The sequence below is a fragment of the Phyllopteryx taeniolatus genome, chromosome 9 (genome assembly GCF_024500385.1).
Source record: "Phyllopteryx taeniolatus isolate TA_2022b chromosome 9, UOR_Ptae_1.2, whole genome shotgun sequence".
NCBI lineage: Eukaryota > Metazoa > Chordata > Actinopteri > Syngnathiformes > Syngnathidae > Phyllopteryx > Phyllopteryx taeniolatus.
The window spans coordinates 23577091-23597551 of record NC_084510.1 but is presented as its reverse complement, the minus strand read 5'-3'; the positions used below and the strand labels follow the sequence as shown (position 1 = coordinate 23597551).

General features: G+C 41.3%; 3 protein-coding genes across 9 annotated transcripts; 1 reads left to right on the top strand and 2 right to left on the bottom strand.

Moving 5' to 3' along the window:
• Positions 1-202: 202 nt before the first annotated feature.
• Positions 203-5535, bottom strand: necap2 (NECAP endocytosis associated 2). 2 transcript variants are annotated; one of them, XM_061785196.1, is made up of 9 exons: positions 5350-5535; positions 4119-4219; positions 3582-3686; positions 3115-3196; positions 2654-2762; positions 2413-2563; positions 1333-1417; positions 1174-1230; positions 203-1023 (listed from the first exon to the last, which is right to left on the bottom strand). In XM_061785196.1, exons 1-8 carry the CDS (start codon positions 5442-5444, stop codon positions 1218-1220), a joined length of 741 nt encoding a protein of 246 aa, XP_061641180.1. In that variant the 5' UTR covers positions 5445-5535; the 3' UTR covers positions 203-1023; positions 1174-1217. The 2 variants fall into 2 exon arrangements, with proteins under 2 accessions (XP_061641180.1, XP_061641179.1); XM_061785195.1 differs by lacking the exon at positions 1174-1230 and having other exon boundaries at positions 5350-5532.
• Positions 5536-6750: 1215 nt separating this feature from the next.
• Positions 6751-10477, bottom strand: LOC133483676 (SUZ domain-containing protein 1-like). Of its 2 annotated transcripts, XM_061785198.1 has the most exons (5): positions 10105-10477; positions 9933-9987; positions 9125-9174; positions 8770-9030; positions 6751-8676 (listed from the first exon to the last, which is right to left on the bottom strand). In XM_061785198.1, the coding sequence occupies exons 1-5, from the start codon at positions 10146-10148 to the stop codon at positions 8565-8567; spliced, it is 522 nt and encodes a 173-aa protein (XP_061641182.1). In that variant the 5' UTR covers positions 10149-10477; the 3' UTR covers positions 6751-8564. The 2 variants fall into 2 exon arrangements, with proteins under 2 accessions (XP_061641182.1, XP_061641181.1); XM_061785197.1 differs by lacking the exon at positions 9933-9987 and having other exon boundaries at positions 10105-10458.
• Positions 10478-13880: 3403 nt separating this feature from the next.
• Positions 13881-20320, top strand: fbxo42 (F-box protein 42). 5 transcript variants are annotated; one of them, XM_061785567.1, is made up of 10 exons: positions 13881-14186; positions 15075-15354; positions 15445-15561; positions 16267-16401; positions 17620-17773; positions 17849-17959; positions 18078-18174; positions 18300-18356; positions 18552-18668; positions 18787-20320. In XM_061785567.1, exons 2-10 carry the CDS (start codon positions 15081-15083, stop codon positions 19825-19827), a joined length of 2103 nt encoding a protein of 700 aa, XP_061641551.1. In that variant the 5' UTR covers positions 13881-14186; positions 15075-15080; the 3' UTR covers positions 19828-20320. The 5 variants fall into 5 exon arrangements, with proteins under 5 accessions (XP_061641551.1, XP_061641550.1, XP_061641547.1 ...); XM_061785566.1 differs by having other exon boundaries at positions 13881-14371; XM_061785564.1 differs by having other exon boundaries at positions 13882-14135.
• The last annotated feature ends 141 nt before the right edge of the window (positions 20321-20461 follow it).

Sequence of the window (20461 nt, the reverse complement as noted above, 5' to 3'; positions counted from 1 at the left end):
AGGAATGTTGCAATGTTGAAGGACATTTTGAGGAATTACGAGAATAAACTGTGTTTAATAAATGTGATTGTTATGAATACGTGCAAATGGATTATCAGTTAAATCATCTCAGCAACAGTGCTAATTGATTATATTCATGCCTTTAGAAAATCTAAAATAATTCACTAGTAAAACTAAAACATTTTATTAAAGACAGAGAAAATGAAATATACTGTTTATTTACAAAGAGGTTTACATTTTATACATTTTTTTTCTGAGGCACTTAAATACTCAGTGCAACTTTTGAATAAGAATAAGGACATTTCTTTTTTGGTAAAAGGCACATTAAAAGGGGAAAAAAAACTTACTGGGTAAACAAAGACAAACCTGAAAACATGAAATCATGTTTAAAAGCTCTTTAGATTAACAATTAAAGGGTTCCATGTAAAACTATTCATCAAAATAGCAACATAACCACTGAGCTCAGTACTGCAGGTCCTCCTAAAAACAATACAAGTAATGAAAATGAATCCTGCAAAAAAAAAAAAAAAAAAAAAAAGGAAAACAGTTTTAACTCTTCGGATCTGAAAGCAAAACGTTTTGCGAAAGACTGAGGGGAAAAGACATTCATTTGATTCTACACAGATTTCCGAGGGATTCCATGAGAGTCCAAAAAGACGAGGTGCTGATTGATTTAAAGCAATAATGGAGGAAGTAACTCAAACTAACACACATTTTGTGGTTACCCAACTACTAAAATCATAGAGGGATCCTTCTACATAGGGGAGTGAAAAGGGAAAATAATGTAAAAATAATAATAATGTAGAGGTGACCATGTTTCCTTTTTAGAGCAAGTTGGTATGTGACCCTCACATGGGTGGCTGCTGTGAGTTAATCAGACCAGTTTGCCATGTTTCCCACTTCTTTTTTTCTTTCCCCACACAATCATCCCATCCATGGAATGTATGCAAACAGAGCATGTCCACATTTGTCCACACTCAGCTGAACTGCACCCAGCCTGATTTGACAGCATCTTTACTGGAGCTGTGGAGGAGATGCACCCAAGGGGTGAAGAAGAACCGTGAAGAAAACAAAATCCACATGGGAGGAATATGATGATGATGTTAGCCTAATAGCATACTGTAGTTGCCCAAGTGATTTTGAACTTATTATCACAACAACAATAAAAAATACCTAGGTGCTTGCCTATTGGCTGTGTAGATTCTCAGTCATCCAAGTCATGGTAATAATCTGCAGAGGATGAATTGAGGCAAGTGCACTCATTTGTTGAATTTGTTTTTGTTGTTCAGAAATGACTTGGGCCATTATGCTATCAGGCTAGCTGTGACTTACTTGGAACCTGCAGATGTGAAATCCCCCCACATGTCAGAGCTGGGTTGGGTTTCAGAGACAGGGGACCCAAAGTCTAAAAAAGGGCCTGAAATAAAGACAGATCAAATATGTGTTGAAAACGAAGTAGGATTCTCGTTAGACAAGCTGTCGCAAGGATGTGAGCATGACCAAATGTCCGCGTCTACTTGTAAATATATAACCAAGAGCAGTGTATTTAGCTTTATGTTACTGAATTTGACAGACTTGTGAAATGTAAATAAAAGAAGAATGTGACATACAGATGTGTTGAAAGTGACCAACAAATTATTATTCATTTCCTTTCATCGCTGTTCCAACAAAAATCTATCTCCAAATGTTGTTTATCTTTACCCCCAAAGAAAACAACAAAAACAAGTAGAAGTCTGTCACTGCTATTTAAGAAAATCTTGTAGTTGTCCTCTAAAGCGTGAATTCTTGAACGTCATCATAGATTGTTTCTAGAGGGAACTTCTAATGTGATTGACGAAGAAGTACTATGGAAATGAACCGAGGAGAAAAAAGTTAAAAGTCGCGTTATTACGAGAATAGTTAGTTTTTTTTGTTTTTTTTTTTAAGTTGGAATCTGCCAAAAGTCAGTTCAAATCTCAGCTGTGGCCTTCCTGTGTGACGTTTGCAAATTCTCTTTGTGATTATGTGGGTTTCTCCAGGTACTCTGGCTACTGCCCACATTCCAAAAAAATCCATGTTACTGTAAAGACTAAATTGCCCACACGTGTGACTGCGAGTGTGAATGGTTGTTCATCTATATGTCCTGTGATTGACTGGTGACCAGTCCAGGGACGTAGCCCGCCTTTTGGATAGGCTGCAGAAAATGGATGGCTGGAAGTTGAAATATCACAACTTTTTTTTGTTTTTTTGTTTTAACGGATAGTTTTCAAAATACCCACACGAACGTTAACACAACCATCCTCGTCGCAACACAGGTACGTTTGCAGTCGTAATATTACGACTTTATTCTCATAGTTTCTTTTTTTGTTCAGTGTGGCCCTGTTGGATACTCCTTCATAGCTACTGTAACTGTAGGAACAGAAATGTAATCACCAATGTTTGTTTGTTGTTGTTCAGGTGTGATTGTGTGCTGGCTGCCAGGAGGTGGGATGACACCTCCAACCTTAACTCCTGGTGGAGGTGGGAGCAGACCTCCAGCCATGGGGCGCGGCTTGGCACCAGATGCATCCTTCTTCTTGATATTCTATCACAGACAACGACCATTTTGTCAACATCGCTATTCCGATAATGGTTGCCCATCCAATTTACTGTAATGCTGGAGGAATATATTGACCCCGATGCTGATCTTGATGGTCTGCCCCTCCTTGAAGCTCAGGTCGAGCTTTGGTGCGGTACTCTGGGTTGCTTCCATTTTGGCCAGCTCACCTTCTTGCTTTACCCACCTTCAGAAAAAGAGCATGTATAACTACAACTTAAAGTCACATGCTCCAGTGTAAAATTTCGTGTTTTACTTTTAACTGTGATTAGCTTCTTTTTAGCCTTGTAAGGAATATATGTCAAAATGTTAAGAAGCACAATGCATGAAGTCTTAAAGCTCTGGAACTTGTCTTTCTCTTCACAGCCACAGCTGCCGTGCTTCAATGAGGTCATCAAGGTTTCAATTTCTATAAATTCAAGGTAAGATTATTTGATTACTTTGGTGAGTTACTGTCCAGGAATGGATTAGATTACCTCAAGCGTTTGGAAATTATAACATTTTATGTACCAATATGAAAGTGAGTTTTCTTAACTTACTTAAAATGGTCTTGCAAAGCAACGTTGAAATCAAAGGAGTCTCCTCGATCAGCAAAGCCCAGACCGATAAAAGCATGACGGCCTACAACGAAAGCATCGATGGATGTGAAAGATTTTGTGTCACATATTTGAAAAGATGAAAATGTCTGCTGGAAGAAAAATGACTTGTGGCATTGTGGCTAAGCAATATTTATTTTAGTGCGGAAACAAAAACACATGGCAATAACAACTAATAAAGTCAACATTCCAACCAGCAGTGTTCACTTCCTCACAATATGGCCAACCCTATTGGTTTGGTATGTACAATATGAGGTGCTAGCTTGTAGTTGTTGAATTTTGGTGGACAATACAATCTACTCAGTTTAATGTCATACATAAATGTCACCGGTTATTTATAGCTACAACTGTAGCTAAATAGCAAACTCCTGTATGTTAGAGTACATTATGTACAAATGAAAGTGTCTTACCATTTCCATCCTCTATCCGGATCACAAAGTACCTGCTGGAGTCTGTGACCGCTTCAACTACACTGCCCGGATACTGTTCAACTGGAGCTTGGGCAAAAAGCTCTCCTACAAACACAAACAGAATAAAGTAGTATTTTAAACTTGATATATACCAAAGGTCCTACATTCCGGGAAGAACAAGACTATACTGTACGTCAGACGTTACGTGAAGTAAGTTGACTCAATGAAAGCAGTATCAGACAAGCAGTAGTAGCAGATTCTTGAATACCAGTGGGCACTTGGAAAGCGGTTAAGAATATTAAAATGTTAGTTGCTAGCACAGTTAGTTCAGGCTTTATGATGGTGACAGTTTGACTCCTGATTGCATTTCTATTACTTCGATTGGGAAATTGGTGATGAAAAAAGAACCGAATTGCTTTTAAGGTTCCATTGTATACAAAATTGTAGTGGAAAAGTGAAAGCTACATGCGATTCAACCAAATGTCTGTCTAGAAACTGACATGAATACACACAATGCATGTGTGCATATTTGTTTGCCTGTGTTTTTGTCCTCCAACTTGATGTAGGCCAGCTTTCCTTTTGCAGTGATTTTCATTCTCCCACTCCATGCGGGTTCGTCCAGCTTCCAATCAGCAGCACTGTAAACAAAGGAGGAAAACAAATGAACATTTTTCCTTGTCTTTTTGCCACCTAAACAGGAACCAGTTCCTCTCAATGAACTGCTCAGTGGCAACAGCCTGCAGATCTTTCTGGGTTTATGTGCTAGGCATGATAAGATGTTCTTAGTTATAAAACCAGCTAAAACGTCACTGACATCACTTGCACATGAGTGGTGTTTTTTTTCCCCCCTGTGCCAAGTTATTAGAAAAAAATAATCAGATAAATTAAGCATTGGTTAAACTAATGGGACTACTGTGATGATGGGCTAATGAACAAAGACCCAAACAAGCATTAGGGGCCATTAGGGCTCAGTTTCCATCCAGAGAAAGACTTTCACAAAGCGCCAGAGTGGAACAAAAGTAGTAAAGCACTCTTATTTGCAGAAACAGAGGACTCGCAGCTGTCGCTTGATCCAGCAAAAGGAAGTGAAATCAAATGTTCTCAAGGAGTCAAACAGAGCCGTTAATCGTGAACGTGGGTGCCAGCTGGATAAAACTAATCCTATAAAGGGAAGTCATTACTTTAGCAACTGGCGGGGAGCTAAACAACAGGCATCTGCTGAAATGTTTGGGTGTTTCGCTTGTTGTTCTTGTTTGTCCTTTTTGCCTCACATTTTAATCCGCACAAAAACTAACTTTGACAGGAGGAAACTGGATCCGTTTTCCCTACGTCGGGAGAACAAATAAGCAGGTTTAAGGAATAACAGTATGAACAACAATTTAAAGTTTTGAATATATATAAACAAACTGTTTACTCAAGAATGAAAATCAACATATCACCACTTCTGGTTCATTTAAAAAATAAATTAATTAATTAAAAAACAGTTTGCACATCGTGATGACGACAGACTTAATAGTAGTAGTTGTAGTAGTAGATAAAAGTAGTGCTGGACAATACAGCTTTACGCAACCAAGATGTAAGTTCGTGAATTAACCGTCTATTTAGGTTCATAGACTTTAAATAAGTCAATGATTAGAAATGTGGATAAGTCACTTAAATAAAATGTGAAGCGTCCACGCGAAGAGGTTTCCGATAATGGGTGCACTACATTCATTAAGCTAGCGATTTGACAGTTGCGGATGTCTCGTGAAACAAACATGTTTCTTACCGATAGCCCCGGTTCGAAGCCCGCGGCGGAATCCGGTAGACGTGGACCTCGGGCTTCACACAGAGCATCGATTCATAAGTGCTGTCTTCTGCCATTTCGTTTGCGTCAAGTGTCACTTGGTGAAACTCCAACTTCCGACTTTCACCACACACCTCGACCGCAGTGGAAGCAGACGAAACCTCGAACAGAAGCTCGGCTGGCTTCCTACAGCGCCGCCACTGTTCAGGAGGATTAATGCATGTACGTATGTAAAATAAGAAAGTAAGAAACCGCTTTCAGAGGCAGAACTTCTAACCTACACCATTGAAATCTACTGATCGATTAATAACATTTCCAAAAGCTTTAGTGGAATTTCTGAGATCGAGTAATTGAGAGAAAAAAAAAAAGCTCAGTTTTTTTTTGTTTTTTTAAGGAGTAAAGCGAAACTAAGTTCAGTTAACACACAGCGACTCCTCGCCAGTTTTAGTTCACAGGGGACAATTTATAATTTTGCATCCCTGATATGTTGGACAAATTTGGGCTATGTGTACTTTATTATCAAGGCCATGGGATGGGAAGCATATTAAGTGAGTCAAACCAATCATGCATAACAACCAAGAGCGTGCAGGTTATGTAGCCTTGAGGAACTGGTGGGTGGAACACAAGAGTTGTGTCTGTATACGCATGTGAACCTTAAGGTTGGAAGATTAATATTAAAACATCATGAAACGAAAACATGCAATTAATAATTGATATAGTAAATAATCCAATTCCCATTACAAAAGCATCAATCAACTGAGCTTTGTGGTATTTGTGAAGTCATACAGTTGTTATGGAATCTAATTAGTTTGCCTTTAAAAAAGTGATGTGCGCTTCACACCAATATCTTTCACTTAAGGAAGGACCTAATTCAAATAAAAAGAAAACAAGACATTTTATTTTATGATTGGTTTATTAAAGGGATTTTTTTTTTCCATCAATCTTTTCAGGATTCTAAATGACAAGCCACATACTACTGACAGTTAGAATAAAACAAGTTTCATGAGCTCAGTCACACAATGCTTATGATAGTTGCAGATAATCACTACTTTTATCACAAAATTAAATTTTATTAATTCGACCCTCCTTTGTAGACATAACAGAATCCAATCATTTAGAAACCTAGGAGTATAGATGGTGCCTTATTCGAAGACGAATGTGATGAATGTATCCGTGCAAAGCAATAGTCCCATCCCAATGACATTGCAACAATTACGCAGTTTTGAGAATGAATATGCTACCCTGAGTTTTGCGACAGCAATAGAGGTTTAGTAGCATATGCTACAACCTTTCCCAGGTTTCTATGTGACTGCTGCGTGTCACTCAGAAACCTTAAGAACCATGCATACAGAAGAGGATGTCCCATTCACAGGTAGTAGAGAAAAACAAATTAAATATCAAAACAGAAATACAAACAAGCAGATTTCTCATACCTGTCATTTGTTTAAAAAACATATTCTGCTCCTAATTGAGTTCTAAGCAACGTAATACTCACACTAAAAAGGTGTAATATTTCTAAAGGCCATTAAGGGAGACTGAAAAAAAATTATAAACAAATTCACCTTCTGACTTAACCTTGAATAGTTTTAACATTCCATCACAACATTTTCTTCATTTTACTGTGATATTAAATTCATGAATCAGTCTCATTTATGTAAAATAGTATAACATTGTGACCGACAAAACAGATTGTTTTAGTATGCTTAGAAGAAATATAAAAAAATACTATTTCATCACTTTTAAAGAAATATTTGTAATGGAGAGCACAATTGTGGAGTATGCCTTAAGATTTTTTTGTGACAAGTTGTGTTGTTTTTCCTACTTGCTTAAAACGTATGCTACATTCATAAGTGCAATGAGCACCATATGAATAGGCAAAAGCCACACACCATCAATGTTGGGCATTTAGGATTTAAGGCATATATGGGTCGACCATTTAAAGACAATGTGCTAAATAGCTAGCTGTTTAGAACACTTTCATGATTTGCAAACTTTTGTTTGAGGGGTTGTGGACATCTGACAATGCTGTAAAATGCAGTGAGAAAGAAGTTAATAGTTACATTTGAATGAAATCCAAAATTCATACAAAAATTTACCAAAAAAAATAAAAAAATAAATCACTTGATGGTGGAAACATCCTTTCTTGGGTTGCTTAGGCAAGTCATTTGTTAATCATTTACCAGCAATCATCTTAATTGCACAGTCTGCAAATATGCTGCAGTCTTTGATCGACATTGACCAACTCGCTGCAGATCAAGCAAACCAAATGCACTTCAGTTTTGCAATTACTTTCAATTCATAGGAGAGTCAAGACTGTTTCAAAGCTTATGCACTTCGATGTTATAATTCTTATTTTGAAATAAACTACTATAATCTACTGTCTATTGAATTCCTTGACAAAAATTCCTCGGGGGAAAAAATTGATGCAAGTTAAAGAATTTAAAACAAGATCACGTGACCAAAAAGCAGATCACTGACAATAGAGCAAAAAAAAAAATAAAAAAAAAATAAGGAAGGAATGCATTTCTTATTGCTTGAATGAAACAGACTTATTTTATCTGGGTGACTATTGGGCAGTCACCAGCACCCCACGGACGACTGTGGACTGCTACTTTGGGCCCCTTCTGTATTAAAACACATAAAGCAACATGCACGATGACCGGAAGGTGACACCAGGTTGACTTTTTGTCCAGTGCCTAATACTAGAGTTACTTAACGCAAATACTTAACCACCTGAACTCGTCTTACCGGAGGACACGCAGTCATGACCGGTTCAACTTTCCATGGAAGGGCCAGCTCATTCGTTTCCATCTCCAGGGCTGTTCCCGGACTTACTTAATTGGCCTGGAAGGGGCCGACATCTGACACTCGCCTGCGAACGAGTAAGAGTCAAAGGGCACCTCATGGTATAGCAAAGTATCACAGTGTTTAGGGATGTTAGGCAAAAGCCCCCTTATAAGCGTGTAACAGGCGGGGAGGTGGCCAATCTCTGCCAGCCCCTCCTATTGTTCCACAAAGAGAGAAGGCATGACGGATGGCAAAGACAATCCCATTATGTTGGGTAGAGCGAGGGTGGACGAGTTCATGTTTTATCTTCATGTTTCAAATGTTCACACACCACTCTGCTCTTGATACTACACACCCCTTTCACTTCTCTTGGTAACACATTTGACCCAATAATAGTGGGAGGCTCCGGTTTATCTGCAAAGTCGAAAGCCTGAGGTGCCGTCAGGCCCGGTGGGCTGGCGGATCACATGACTGTTGGGACGAACTGGTTCTGATGGTTGCTGTGGAGTTATACGAACTGGCCTAGAGAAATAAAGCGATCCAAATAATTCATTTTAACAAAAGAGCAAAAATGTCAGTTTTGTGGGGTTTTTTTGTTGTTGCAGCAAGTCTTACCTCTCTTGGCATGGATTGTCCTGAGGTGTATCATCTGACGAAGCACTACCCAGAATCCTCCGACGAGCCTCTGCATACTCCGCCTCACGCTGCGCCAAAGACTTCATCTGCTGGGAAGGTCGAGACGAGGATGCAGGATTTCCCGCAGTACCATTATTTGACGGCCGCTTTAAAATTCTGATTTGTGGTGGCGGTGCTGCAGGAAGAGATTCATCCTGGATTACAATTGCAGTTCTCACAGGTGAACTTGAACTGGACTTCCTGCACAGATAACAAGGTTTCCCCAAAAATATTAGTAATGTTTTTTTGTTATTATTATTTATATTTTCCATTAAATATTAGTTACTGTGCTTACTTCGAAAGCTGGTTTATTTTCAGCTTTGCCTCAAGTCTTCTTTCTATTTCCTGAAGAGATAAAATACATGCATTATTTAAAACATATGTAGAAGAATTTTTTCAGACATTATGAGAGAGAAATGTAAAACAAACTTGTCTCAAGAGGTTATAACTTCATTTGAATGTGCAATGTAAATATTTGTTCTTTGATTTTATTGTTATAGCCATCAATCGCAGACCTGGTTAGAGCAAACCCCTGCTTCGTGTACTGTTTTTTGTTTTGTACTGAGAAAATGAGAATTAGATTCCCGTTTGGTTGACTCCCGTTTGGTAACGGACTGTTATTTGGATTTTGGTGGAGAGTTTGTTCCCAGGATTCCTGTGGCAAGAAAAACTAAAAACCTGAAACATTCAATTCCGTAACCACAGCACAAATGCTCACTACATGCATCCATCTTGGATTTTCGAATGTTAAAAGCAATGGGAACCACGGACGTGACGTAATTCCTAGCGTCAGAGGTAAATGGAAACCAAACCAGGAGAAAAATGATCCAATTCCTATAACACTACGAACGTGTATGTACATATACAATCATAACATATTCAGTCATTATAATTTAAGTGACATTAAGTGACTAAAGGTAGCTGTGACTAATTATAGCCCACATACAACCAAACGACCATGACGATCCCATGCAGTGTCCTGTATGTAGTCCCTCATTTCCGCAAGGAGCGGCTCTAAATTCAAAGGTTACGTACTTAAGCACAAAGAAAACGGAATTAAAAAGCATAGGCCAAGGAAAATCACAAATGTGCTGGAAAATTACATTTCCTGTTGACCCACGTAGTGCTGGACAGCGAGGCCTGTTGGAGAGTCGCAGGCTGTTGAAAATGGACGAATTTGACAAAAACTAAATAATGTATCCGGACGGTGCCTATCACGAGTATGTAATAATTCGACATTAATCTTGTAACGGTTGTTCTGTCATCGTTTCTTACCCCGCTGTCCGCCGCTTCCTCCCAGCTCTCCGCAACCTCTTCATCCTCCATTTTAACAGAGCTCAGTAATCGCCGCCTGGTGCCCGCTTCGGCTCCTCCACGCCAGCTAACTGCGGTCCATCCGCACATTCGCAACAACCCGGGCCCAAGATTCGGTGAGATTTCTGACGATATTATCAAGGAAGCAGACTTCACAGGACTACTAACCTGTTCTTTTTTTTTTAAGCCCTGCTCAAAAGAACGAAAGCCTTCCTGGTTACAGTGGTGTCTCAACTTACTATATGTTTGGCGTCACGTCCACTGGGCGTAACCAGCCATTGGTGTTAAACCAAGCACCTCGCACACCTAAAATTAGTCCATGACAGTGGCCAGGCCTGCCCTAGTTTGGGTGGGCTCAAGCCCACCCAACAACTTGCCTTAGTCCACCCTACGAATTCGTCCTCAAATTAATTGTATTTAAAAAAAAAATAATAAAAAGATTCTTTTTTTTTTTTTTTATAAACAAATGTTCCATGGTGATAGCATACGCTTTGGCATTGGCAAAAAAGTAAACCTCGTGAAAATCGCTTGAGAAATGAGCAATTTATGACTTAATTTCAATGTCCATACATTGCCTTTGAAGGGAACATCGACCTTCCCAACATGGCCGCCACGTAGACACGTCAGTTAGCCCGGCTGCTCCAACGCGCTGGCGTGTCGTCTTCATATCTATGGACAGAACAGCTACAGATATTTCCAGATGTGTTAACCCAAATGACCAGGAAATGCTTGATTTACAACCGTGACACAACGACAGTTCACCACACGGCGATGCTTCAAACCCTCGTCATGAATTGCTTTATCTTATGTGTCGGCAGTAGCCCAGGGTATCTGATACAATATGAAGTACTGTACTGTATCCCCAATAAGCCCACTGTGTAGGAGATTACATTTATTTTGGTAAAACTCCAAAAGATGTAATTACTTTTGAGTATGGTCAATAATAATAATAGTAAATTATAATTAACAAAATAAATAAAATGTGAAGAATGTATGTAATGTAATGGAAAATTGTAATTATTCCAATTTTATTTTATAATGGGGGTCAAATAATCCAAATAGATTCAAATTATCTCTGACAGTGGTTCTCAAACTTTTTACACCAAGTAACACCGAAAGAAAATACTTAGCTCTCCAAGTACCACCATAATAAACACATTCATTAAAATACAGTAGCGTAGTAGGCCCAAGTGTTCATCAAGACAAGGCAGCACTTTCCTTCCTCAAAGTTGTATTTGATATTATTGTAAGCCACTGTAACACTACACACAGTTTGGACATTAACACTGTGCTTAAATATCGGAAAATAAAAAGTGTACTTAAATATTTATTCAATTATAATGCATTGCACATAAAATTTAGATAAAAATTGTACCTAATAACTGCTTTAAAGCAAACAGTTCTACAAGTTTAATTGGAAATGTAAAGTTAAATGTAAAAGTTAAACCTGTTCAATATTTACAACCAAAAAATGCAGCCCTATGGGGGGCACAAGCCAGTGCAAACTGTAGGCCGGTCCCAAGCCCGAATAAATGCAGAGGGTTGCGTCAGGAAGGTCATCCGTCTTAAAACCTTGCCAAACAAATATGAGCGTTCATGCAAAGAATTCCATGCCGGATCGGTCGTGGGCCGGGTTAACAAGGTCCGCCACCGCCGCCATCAACCTGCAGGGCGACGGTGGAAATTCAGCTACTGTGGGTCGAAGTCAAAGAAGAAGAAGAGGTGGACAGTGGGTTCTTCTAGAACTGAATGTGGGGACTTTGAATGTTGGGACTATGACAGAAAAATCTCGGGAATGGGTTGACATGATGATTAGGAGAAAGGTTGATATATTGTGTGTTCAGGAGACCAGATGGAAAGGCAGTAAGGCTAGAAGTTTAGGGGCAGGGTTTACATTATTTTACCATGGTGTAGATAGGAAGAAAAATGGAGTTGGGGTTATTTTAAAAGAAGAGTTGGCTAAGAATGTCTTGGAGGTGAAAAGAGTATCAGATCGAGTGATGAGGGTGAAACTTGAAATTGAGGGTGTTATGTGTAATGTGATTAGTGGCTATGCCCCACAGGTAGGATGTGACCTAGAGGTGAAAGAGAAATTCTGGAAGGAGCTAGACGAAGTAGTTCTGAGCTTCCCAGACAGAGCGAGTCGTGATTGGTGCAGATTGTAATGGACATGTTGGTGAAGGAAATAGGGGTGATGAAGAAGTGATGGGTAAGTACGGCATCCAGGAAAGGAACTTGGAGGGACAGATGGTGGTAGATTTTACAAAAAGGATGGAAATGGCTGTAGTGAACACTTTCTTCGAGAAGAGGCAGGAACATAGGGTGACCTACAAGAGCAGCGGTAGAAACACGCAGGTGGATTACATCTTGTGCAGACGATGTAATCTGAAGAAGGTTAACGACTGTAAGGTAGTGGTAGGGGAGAGTGTGGCTAGACAGCATAGGATGGTGGCATGTAAGATGACTCTGGTGGTGGGGAGGAAGACAAAGGCAGAGCTGAGAACCATGTAGTGGAAGCTGAGACAGGACTAGTGTTGTGCAGCTTTTCGGGAAGAGGTGAGACAGGCTCTCAGTGGACAGGAGGAGCTTCCAGAAGACTGGACCACTGCAGCCAAGGTGATCAGAGAGGCAGGCAGGAGAGTACTTGGTGTATCTTCTGGCAGGAAAGGAGAGAAGGAGACTTGGTGGTGGAACCTCACAGTACAGGAAATCATATGTATATGAGTATATTGGTAGAAGGATGATGAGGATGCAGCTGTCAGGCAAGAGAGCTAGAGGAAGACCAAAGAGAAGGTTGATGGATGTCGTGAGGGAAGACATGAGGGCAGTTGGTCTTCGAGAGGAGGATGCAGGAGATATGCTTACATGGAAAAGGATGACGCGCGGTGGTGACCCCTAAAGGGACAAGGCGAAAGGAAAAGAAGAATATTTACAACCAAAAATCCTTGTGTAAGGGAAAAGCTGACTACTTTCAAGTCATGATTTGTGACGTAAAACGGAATGAAGCCAATTACAAGCGACCTGACTGAGGAATAAAGAGGGGGCCGCAAATAAGAAACAAATATGTCCTACCCAAAGTCGTATTTTGTATAATTTGGTTCACCAGACGGCAAGAAGTATTTTCCAAAATGTTTATTGACATCACCCTTCTACAATAGACCTGCCTTCGGTCGCTTCGGCAACACTCTGGAAACATCGATACAAGATATACGGTAGTGTTTCTTCTTCGTTTTTGTTAGATGTTTGATCACACAAGATTTCTGTCTTGGAGGACTGAATTCTAGATCAATGGTGGAACAGAATGTTTATGTATGTGGTGTTCAGTGTTGAGATTATTGGAGTACACCACACTCAGTATGACCAAAACTTGTTAAATGCCACATTTCTTTTCAAATCTTTATCTAATCTTTGAATATTTGGAAAATCCTTATGTATGTTCCAAGCCTCAGTTCACTTATGCCTCGTCCCAGCTCAATACTACGATTTCACGTAGACCTGCTTTCCTATTAATGTGGTTTGTTTTGATTTAAAAAAAATATATATATATTCTCAAGGTATTATAATGAGTATAAGTACATCCAATTTTCTTTTGTATTATTGTGTTTTACGTTTTATGAATTATTTTTTTTTTAAATGTATGTACTGCACTATGTTTTAGCTGCCGTTGTGCTCTCTGAATAAAGTTGAGTTAGTTTCTGCTGATGCATACAGTACTGTTCTGTAGTGAGAGTACTTGTCCCGTGCGGTTGTCTGCCTGTGACCGCCCCCTCTTGGGGTTCCAGGCCGAGGACCCACCCAGCCAGTGGGGCCGGTCCGCGGCTGCTGCTGCCGCCGGAATGTAGCTGTGCTCTCAGTGTGCTGCGGAGGAGGACGCCGTTGCGAGATTGGAAGATGGCGACCGTTTGGAGGCTGTTAAGGACACGCCGGAGCTGATACCCGGAGACGAGCGGACCTTTAAAACACAGTCACGGAAGAGCACGTCTTAAGCGGCGGTACTGTCGACGCTCCCACGGCTGAAAGGGCTGAAAGTGACGGCGTCATTCGTGAGAAAGCCTCACCAAAAGAACGATGCGTCCGCCGGACCAGCTAATTAGCGCACTGATTCTGTTGAAGCTAACGTTAGCACAGATTACCAGCAGTAACACAAGGAAGTCAGCACCCGTTTACTCGTTTATCATTGAGACTGTTGAGTAGTTGGAACACAGCACAATTAAGGGATTTTTAAAAGGTGTTTTTTTCCAATTCTTTGGTCGTGTCTTGAATGGAAACGCTTCCGTATCCTTTCTATCAAACGACTCCTAGGCGTTAGCTAAAATGCTAGCGATGTTAGCATAACACTCCGAGGAAAGAGCGTTAAAAGACGTTATTTAAACTACACTCCGAAATGCTGCTTTATAAAGTCTACAACAACCGCCGACGATGTCAGTCGGTTAGCTTTATTCGCGAAAAACAAGGAGTACTCAACATTTCCGTTATGTGATGGCTAGCTAGTGTGTTGTTCCTAACGACATAGTGGGATGGATGTGGGAAAAGAAAGATTGGCTAAAGGGACAACTCGTCTCAAACAACGATGAAAACAATTAATACCTACACATGTACAAAGGGCACAGAGAAAGGTGTTCCAAAGTTCAAGCTAGTTACTATCGTTGGGTTCATTTGAATGTACTACAAGGCGTCGGTCTTTATATCTCATTGCAGTAGTTTAATACCTAATAATAGACCTGATTGATTACCACTGCTAACCTCAGTAATGGTGCTGCAAATTGCAGTGCTTCTACATTGTGTCCCGTAATAATCCTAAACTTTATGAATCCCTGTGGGTACATTTACATTTTTCACTGCATGCACTGTCCATCGCAATTGCAGTCTGGTATTTCTCTTCATGAACATTACGCACATGTATCACCATCTTGTCTCCCCTGTCCCAACAGACCATAATGTCCCAAACAACCAACTGTGACGATGGATGCTTTGTTGCCATGGACACTGAGGACGATGGCGCCGACCCCGCTGGAAGAATAGAAGCCCTTGATTCAAAGACGGGGTCCTATCGGGAAGAAGGGGACATGGACACGTGTGCCAAAGCGGGAGGGAGAACCATGATGGAGCTGCCAGAGGAAGTCCTTGAATATATTCTGTCCTTTCTGTCACCATACCAGGAGCACAAAATGGCTGCGCTTGTATGCAAGCAGTGGTATCGCCTCATTAAAGGTAAGTGATTTTTATTTTAATAACAGACTACAAGGCAGGCTCGTTAAATGTTAGTTACTCCTGTTACAAATATATTTTTTTTTAACTTAGGTGTCGCTTATCAGTGCTATCATGGGTTCATGAGAGCTGTCCAGGATGGAAACATTCAATGGGAAAGTCGAACATACCCGTATCCAGGAACTCCAATTACGCAGCGCTTTTCACACAGTCAGTATACTTAAAACAGCCCGTGCGTGGCAAATGAATTGCTCATAATTGTGTGTGGATGAAACTATATTTTTATGCAATAAACACTTAATAAAACTTAAGTTACTAGCTCCAGATCTGCTCCAGAATGTGATATGTTGGGATTTTATTTAGGAAATAATAGATATTGACTCTGTGACCAGTTCTTACCTGTCATACAAGTGATATATATATATATATATATATATATATATATATATATATACATACACCAGTGGTTAATATACAACATTAAACAATAAAACCCTTAACGCTGATACAGGTAACAATCTCTGGGTATGGTGACACTGGACTCAAATATTTGGACTCCTCATTGATTTTCGAGTCGTCTGAATTATTTTTAATTGTATATTCTTCTCCCAACACTCCTTGTTGAGGCATCAAGGTTAATGGTTTGGTTTAATGAAATGATGATTGCATTTTTTTTTTTTTAAACAAAAAATCTGTAAAATTGTCCTCTGTGGACTTTATAATAACTGAAATTGCGCCAGTAGGGAAAAGGTTCCCCCACCCTGGACTAAGTTTTTATGTGACTCTCAAGCCATGAAATATGCTTCACTGGTGCCAAATTTTAAGCTTACGCCTTAAAATATTAAAGCTGTTTCTTGTACTTCCTCTTTTGTTTCTATTTCTGTTTAAAGTCTCTTTTAATGTCCACTATTACAGGTGCATGTTATTATGACTCAAACCAGTCCATGTATGTGTTTGGGGGCTGCACCCAGAGTAGCTGCAATGCTGCCTTTAATGATTTATGGAGACTCGACCTGAACAGCAAGGAGTGGATCCGTCCTCTCGCTTCAGGTAGGACTACCACAGATGCAGATACAAAAACAAAACGATGAAAATGTTCCCTAGAGAAGTGAGACCTGCACTAATGTAAAAATAAAATGGAGCACATGAAAGAAATGCTGTTTTCTATTATCACATGCTTGACCAAGCGAGTTAAATCAGGAGTCGATAAATAAATGTTTTTACTGAGTTGTGACCCAAACAACCGATGCTGCCGTATGTGTGTTGGAATTATATTCCCTTACACACATCAAGCAATCATTCACCATCACAGTGTGTCTGTGTGAGGAATTGATGTCAGCCAGGCGCTTTTGATCTGTGGCTCACAAGGGTGACGACAACTTCTTGATACATTATAAATGTTTGAAGATAATCTGGTATATGCAGACAGTCACGTGACCAAACTCGGGAAATAGGTTAGCGGACTTCTACGTATGCTGCGCTAACGAGTATGACTACGAGTTAATGACATGATAGTATGAAGCTGAAATTTAGTTTTCACTTTGGCTGGCATCTTCTGACAAAAGTAAAATAAATGTAAATCCTTTATTTACACAAATGTGATACATGTCAACACAAACGAAGTCTAAACACTGGCTAACGTCATCTTTGGTAGCTCTGTGGTGACGTCCTAAACAAAAACATAGTAGTAGGTGTGAATGTGAGTGCGAATGGTTGTTTGTTTATATGTGCCCTGTGATTGGCTGGCAACCAGTGGAGAGTGTACCCTGCCTCTTGCCCGATGATAGCTGGGACCCCAGTGAGGATAAGCGGTACAGAAAATGGATGGATGGATGATTTTTGGGGGGCATGGCTTCAACGGGGGCCAGTGATGCACTTGGGCCCTGGCAGGAGTCATCCCACCCCTACTATGTAAGAACTTTAGCATCTTTGTTAGCATCCATCAGTGGCGCTATTGCGAGCTACTAAGTTATAATTACTTTGCCTCTTTTTACCACTACAGCATGCAATTAGCTAGCCAGCTATGCCTACACCCCCCCAAAAAATCCATCTTCTCTGGATGCCGCAATTCACAGAACTGCTCAGTGTTATTTAGTATAATGTTATGTATGTTGAAATGAAAAGGATTGTTGATATATAACTAGCAGAAAGTATCTTTTCAAGTTTCTGTTGTAGTGTGAATAAAAGGTTAACCTTTCCTGAGGTGTCGCAATTATGTAGACCCACACACACAGAAAGCATGTTTAATAATTTCTCTCTTCTCTCCAGGCTCATATCCATCTCCTAAAGCTGGAGCAACTCTCGTGATGCACAAAGATCTGTTAGTGCTGTTTGGAGGGTGGACTAGACCTAGTCCTTACCCACTGCACCAACCAGAGAGATTTTTCGATGAAATCCACACCTACTCCCCTTCAAAGAACTGGTGAGGGGAAAGAAATTGACTGTTTGAAACATTTTTAATTTCTTCTTTTATTTATATGCATTCCCTCTGTCCTAGGTGGAACTGTATAGTAACGACACAAGGACCGCCACCCATGGCTGGCCACTCTTCATCTGTTATTGGAAACATCATGGTGGTGTTTGGAGGCTCTTTAGGAGCACGGCAAATGTATGCATGTCTTATCCTTGATTTAGTTACACATTTTAAAATGCAAAGCCTATATTTTACAGACTTTTACTCATTTTATTGCTATAATCATATACTGGTACCTGTTTGTTCTTATCAGGAGTAATGATGTGTGGGTTTTGGATCTGGAACAGTGGTCCTGGTCGAAACCAGCCATATCAGGCCACTGCCCACACCCGCGAGGTGGCCAGTCACAGGTAGGAAAACCTCACTTAAATAAAGTATTATTATGATTTTTTTTTTTAGACAGCAGTTTGTTGACTCATTGAAACTAGTATTATTGGCAACCCTAGTTATTTCTGACTTGATGGTTTCCTGACAGATTGTGATTGATGATCACACGCTGCTCATTTTGGGAGGCTGTGGAGGCCCAAATGCTGTAAGTGTAATTGAGTCACAGTTTTGCCTGTTATATCAGTTCCACCCAGAAGCTATCCATAGAACAAATATAGGGATATTAATAATTTATTAATTACATTTACTGGACAGTAATGAGGGAAATTATCTTCAGTGGGTTACATTGTGGTTGTTTGCAGCCACACACATCTAGTTACCCGTGTCCCATGTATTAAAGCTCCTCAAGGATGCCTGGCTGCTTCACATAGATGTGTCCGCGTGGAGGTGGCAGCAGCTGCAGGTGGAAAACGAGGATCACGGTGCCCCGGAGCTGTGGTGCCACCCAGCTTGCAGAGTAAGTCTTGCTAGTCAATATTCAACTATTGTGGGTGGGTCTGCAATGTTCCCCCCCAAGGAGGTTCACTGAAATCTTAAATAATGTCTGATGTTGTGTTGTTCAACTCTTTCTCAAGGTGGGCCAGTGTGTGGTGGTCTTCTCGCAGGCTCCTTCTGGCCGCGCACCACTCAGCCCAAGTCTTAACTCTCGCCCCTCCCCGATAAGTGCCATACCTGCCCCCCTGGGCCCGGAACCGCCTTCTTTGCGCTCTCAGTCTCCCGTGCGGAGTGGGGCAGCGGGCGTCGTTCTCGGTGCTGTCGAAGAGGCTCCGTGCGTGAACGGCCGATGGGGCACGCTGAGACCCCGACCTTCAGCCAGAGGAAGCGCCAGGGACGGCAGCCCATCCTCTTCCCAGCAGCCGTCTCCTTCGCACTGCCCCGACAGCCCCCCACAGCCTCCGCCATTACTGAATGGCTCCTCCCCTTCCCCGCGGACCAGTCCGGCACAGGCTGCATCGCCGCCCCTTCGCGCCCATCCGCCTGCCTCTACAGACTATAGCTGGGAGGCAGCACACCACCCCGAAGTGCCCAGCACTAACGGCCTGTACACACCTCCTACGGGTTCCCCGCGCACTCCACCGGGAGCAGTTTCCCCAGCTGCCTTACGACGAGGCCTGGAGGCGGTCAAAAACACATCTTCCCCTTCTTTACCGTCTTCGTTATCATCGCCTTCCCTTCAAACGCAGGGAGCTTCTGCTGGAGGAGGAAGTGGTGGAGCAGGAGCGGGCCCCCCTGGAACTTCCCCGTCCTCCTCCTCCAGCCCCCCGCAGGCTGCAGGAGCAGACGGACACGCTATCCCCCCGATTGCCCGGCGCCTCGGCCATCATCCTCCTCAGAGTCTGAACGTAGGAAAACCTCTGTATCAGTCGCTCAATTGCAAGCCAATGCAGATGTACGTGTTAGATGTGTCACGCGCCAAAACTGCTGGCACTGTGGCTTGGAGAGTTTATGGAAACGGGACTCCTGCTGCAGTTACGGGGCCCCCAGAGACCAGCCTCCACACTGTGGTGCAGGGCAGGGGAGAGCTTATTATTTTCGGAGGCCTCATGGACAAGAAACAGAACGTGAAGTACTACCCTAAGACAAACGCCTTGTACTTTGTCCGTGCAAAGAGGTAATAACGGAGCGCAGGGGATCATAGGGATTCAGCCCATGACCACACAAGGGAATTGACACATAAGGCCTTTTTCTTATAGGAAGGATTATTGGGGAATCTGTTAGATGTTCCACTTCACAATCTTCTCCCTCCTGGCTTCTGCAAAATAAAACATCTTAGCCACATTTTGATTAAAAAAAAATAAATACATGACGTTATTTTTGACTGCATTGATCCTACATGACATTATTAGCTCCAAATAGACAATATACAGACCATAACATTTCCGCTTCTGTCGTCTTCTGAACTCTTAAGGAAGGACGCTGTTGAGAGAAACGCATGACGACTACCTTGCTTTTGGTATCATTCTTTAAGCCTGCAATGTTTACATTGAGAACTGTGTGTGTGTATGTGTATGCGCGCGTTTATGCTCGGTGGTGGTTAAAAGTTGTGAGAGATGTGGGACTATACTATAAACATAGTAAAACAATAAAGGCCTCCACGTCTCCTCTCTGTCCATGTGTGGTGTACTTGACTTAACAGACCCATCACAACTTGTAGTCTATAATACTAAGCTTTTATTAAAGCCTCAGTCAATGCCCCCAAGTTATTTTCCTGGTAAGTGAAAAATCCATCACCCATTTCTTTGGATACAC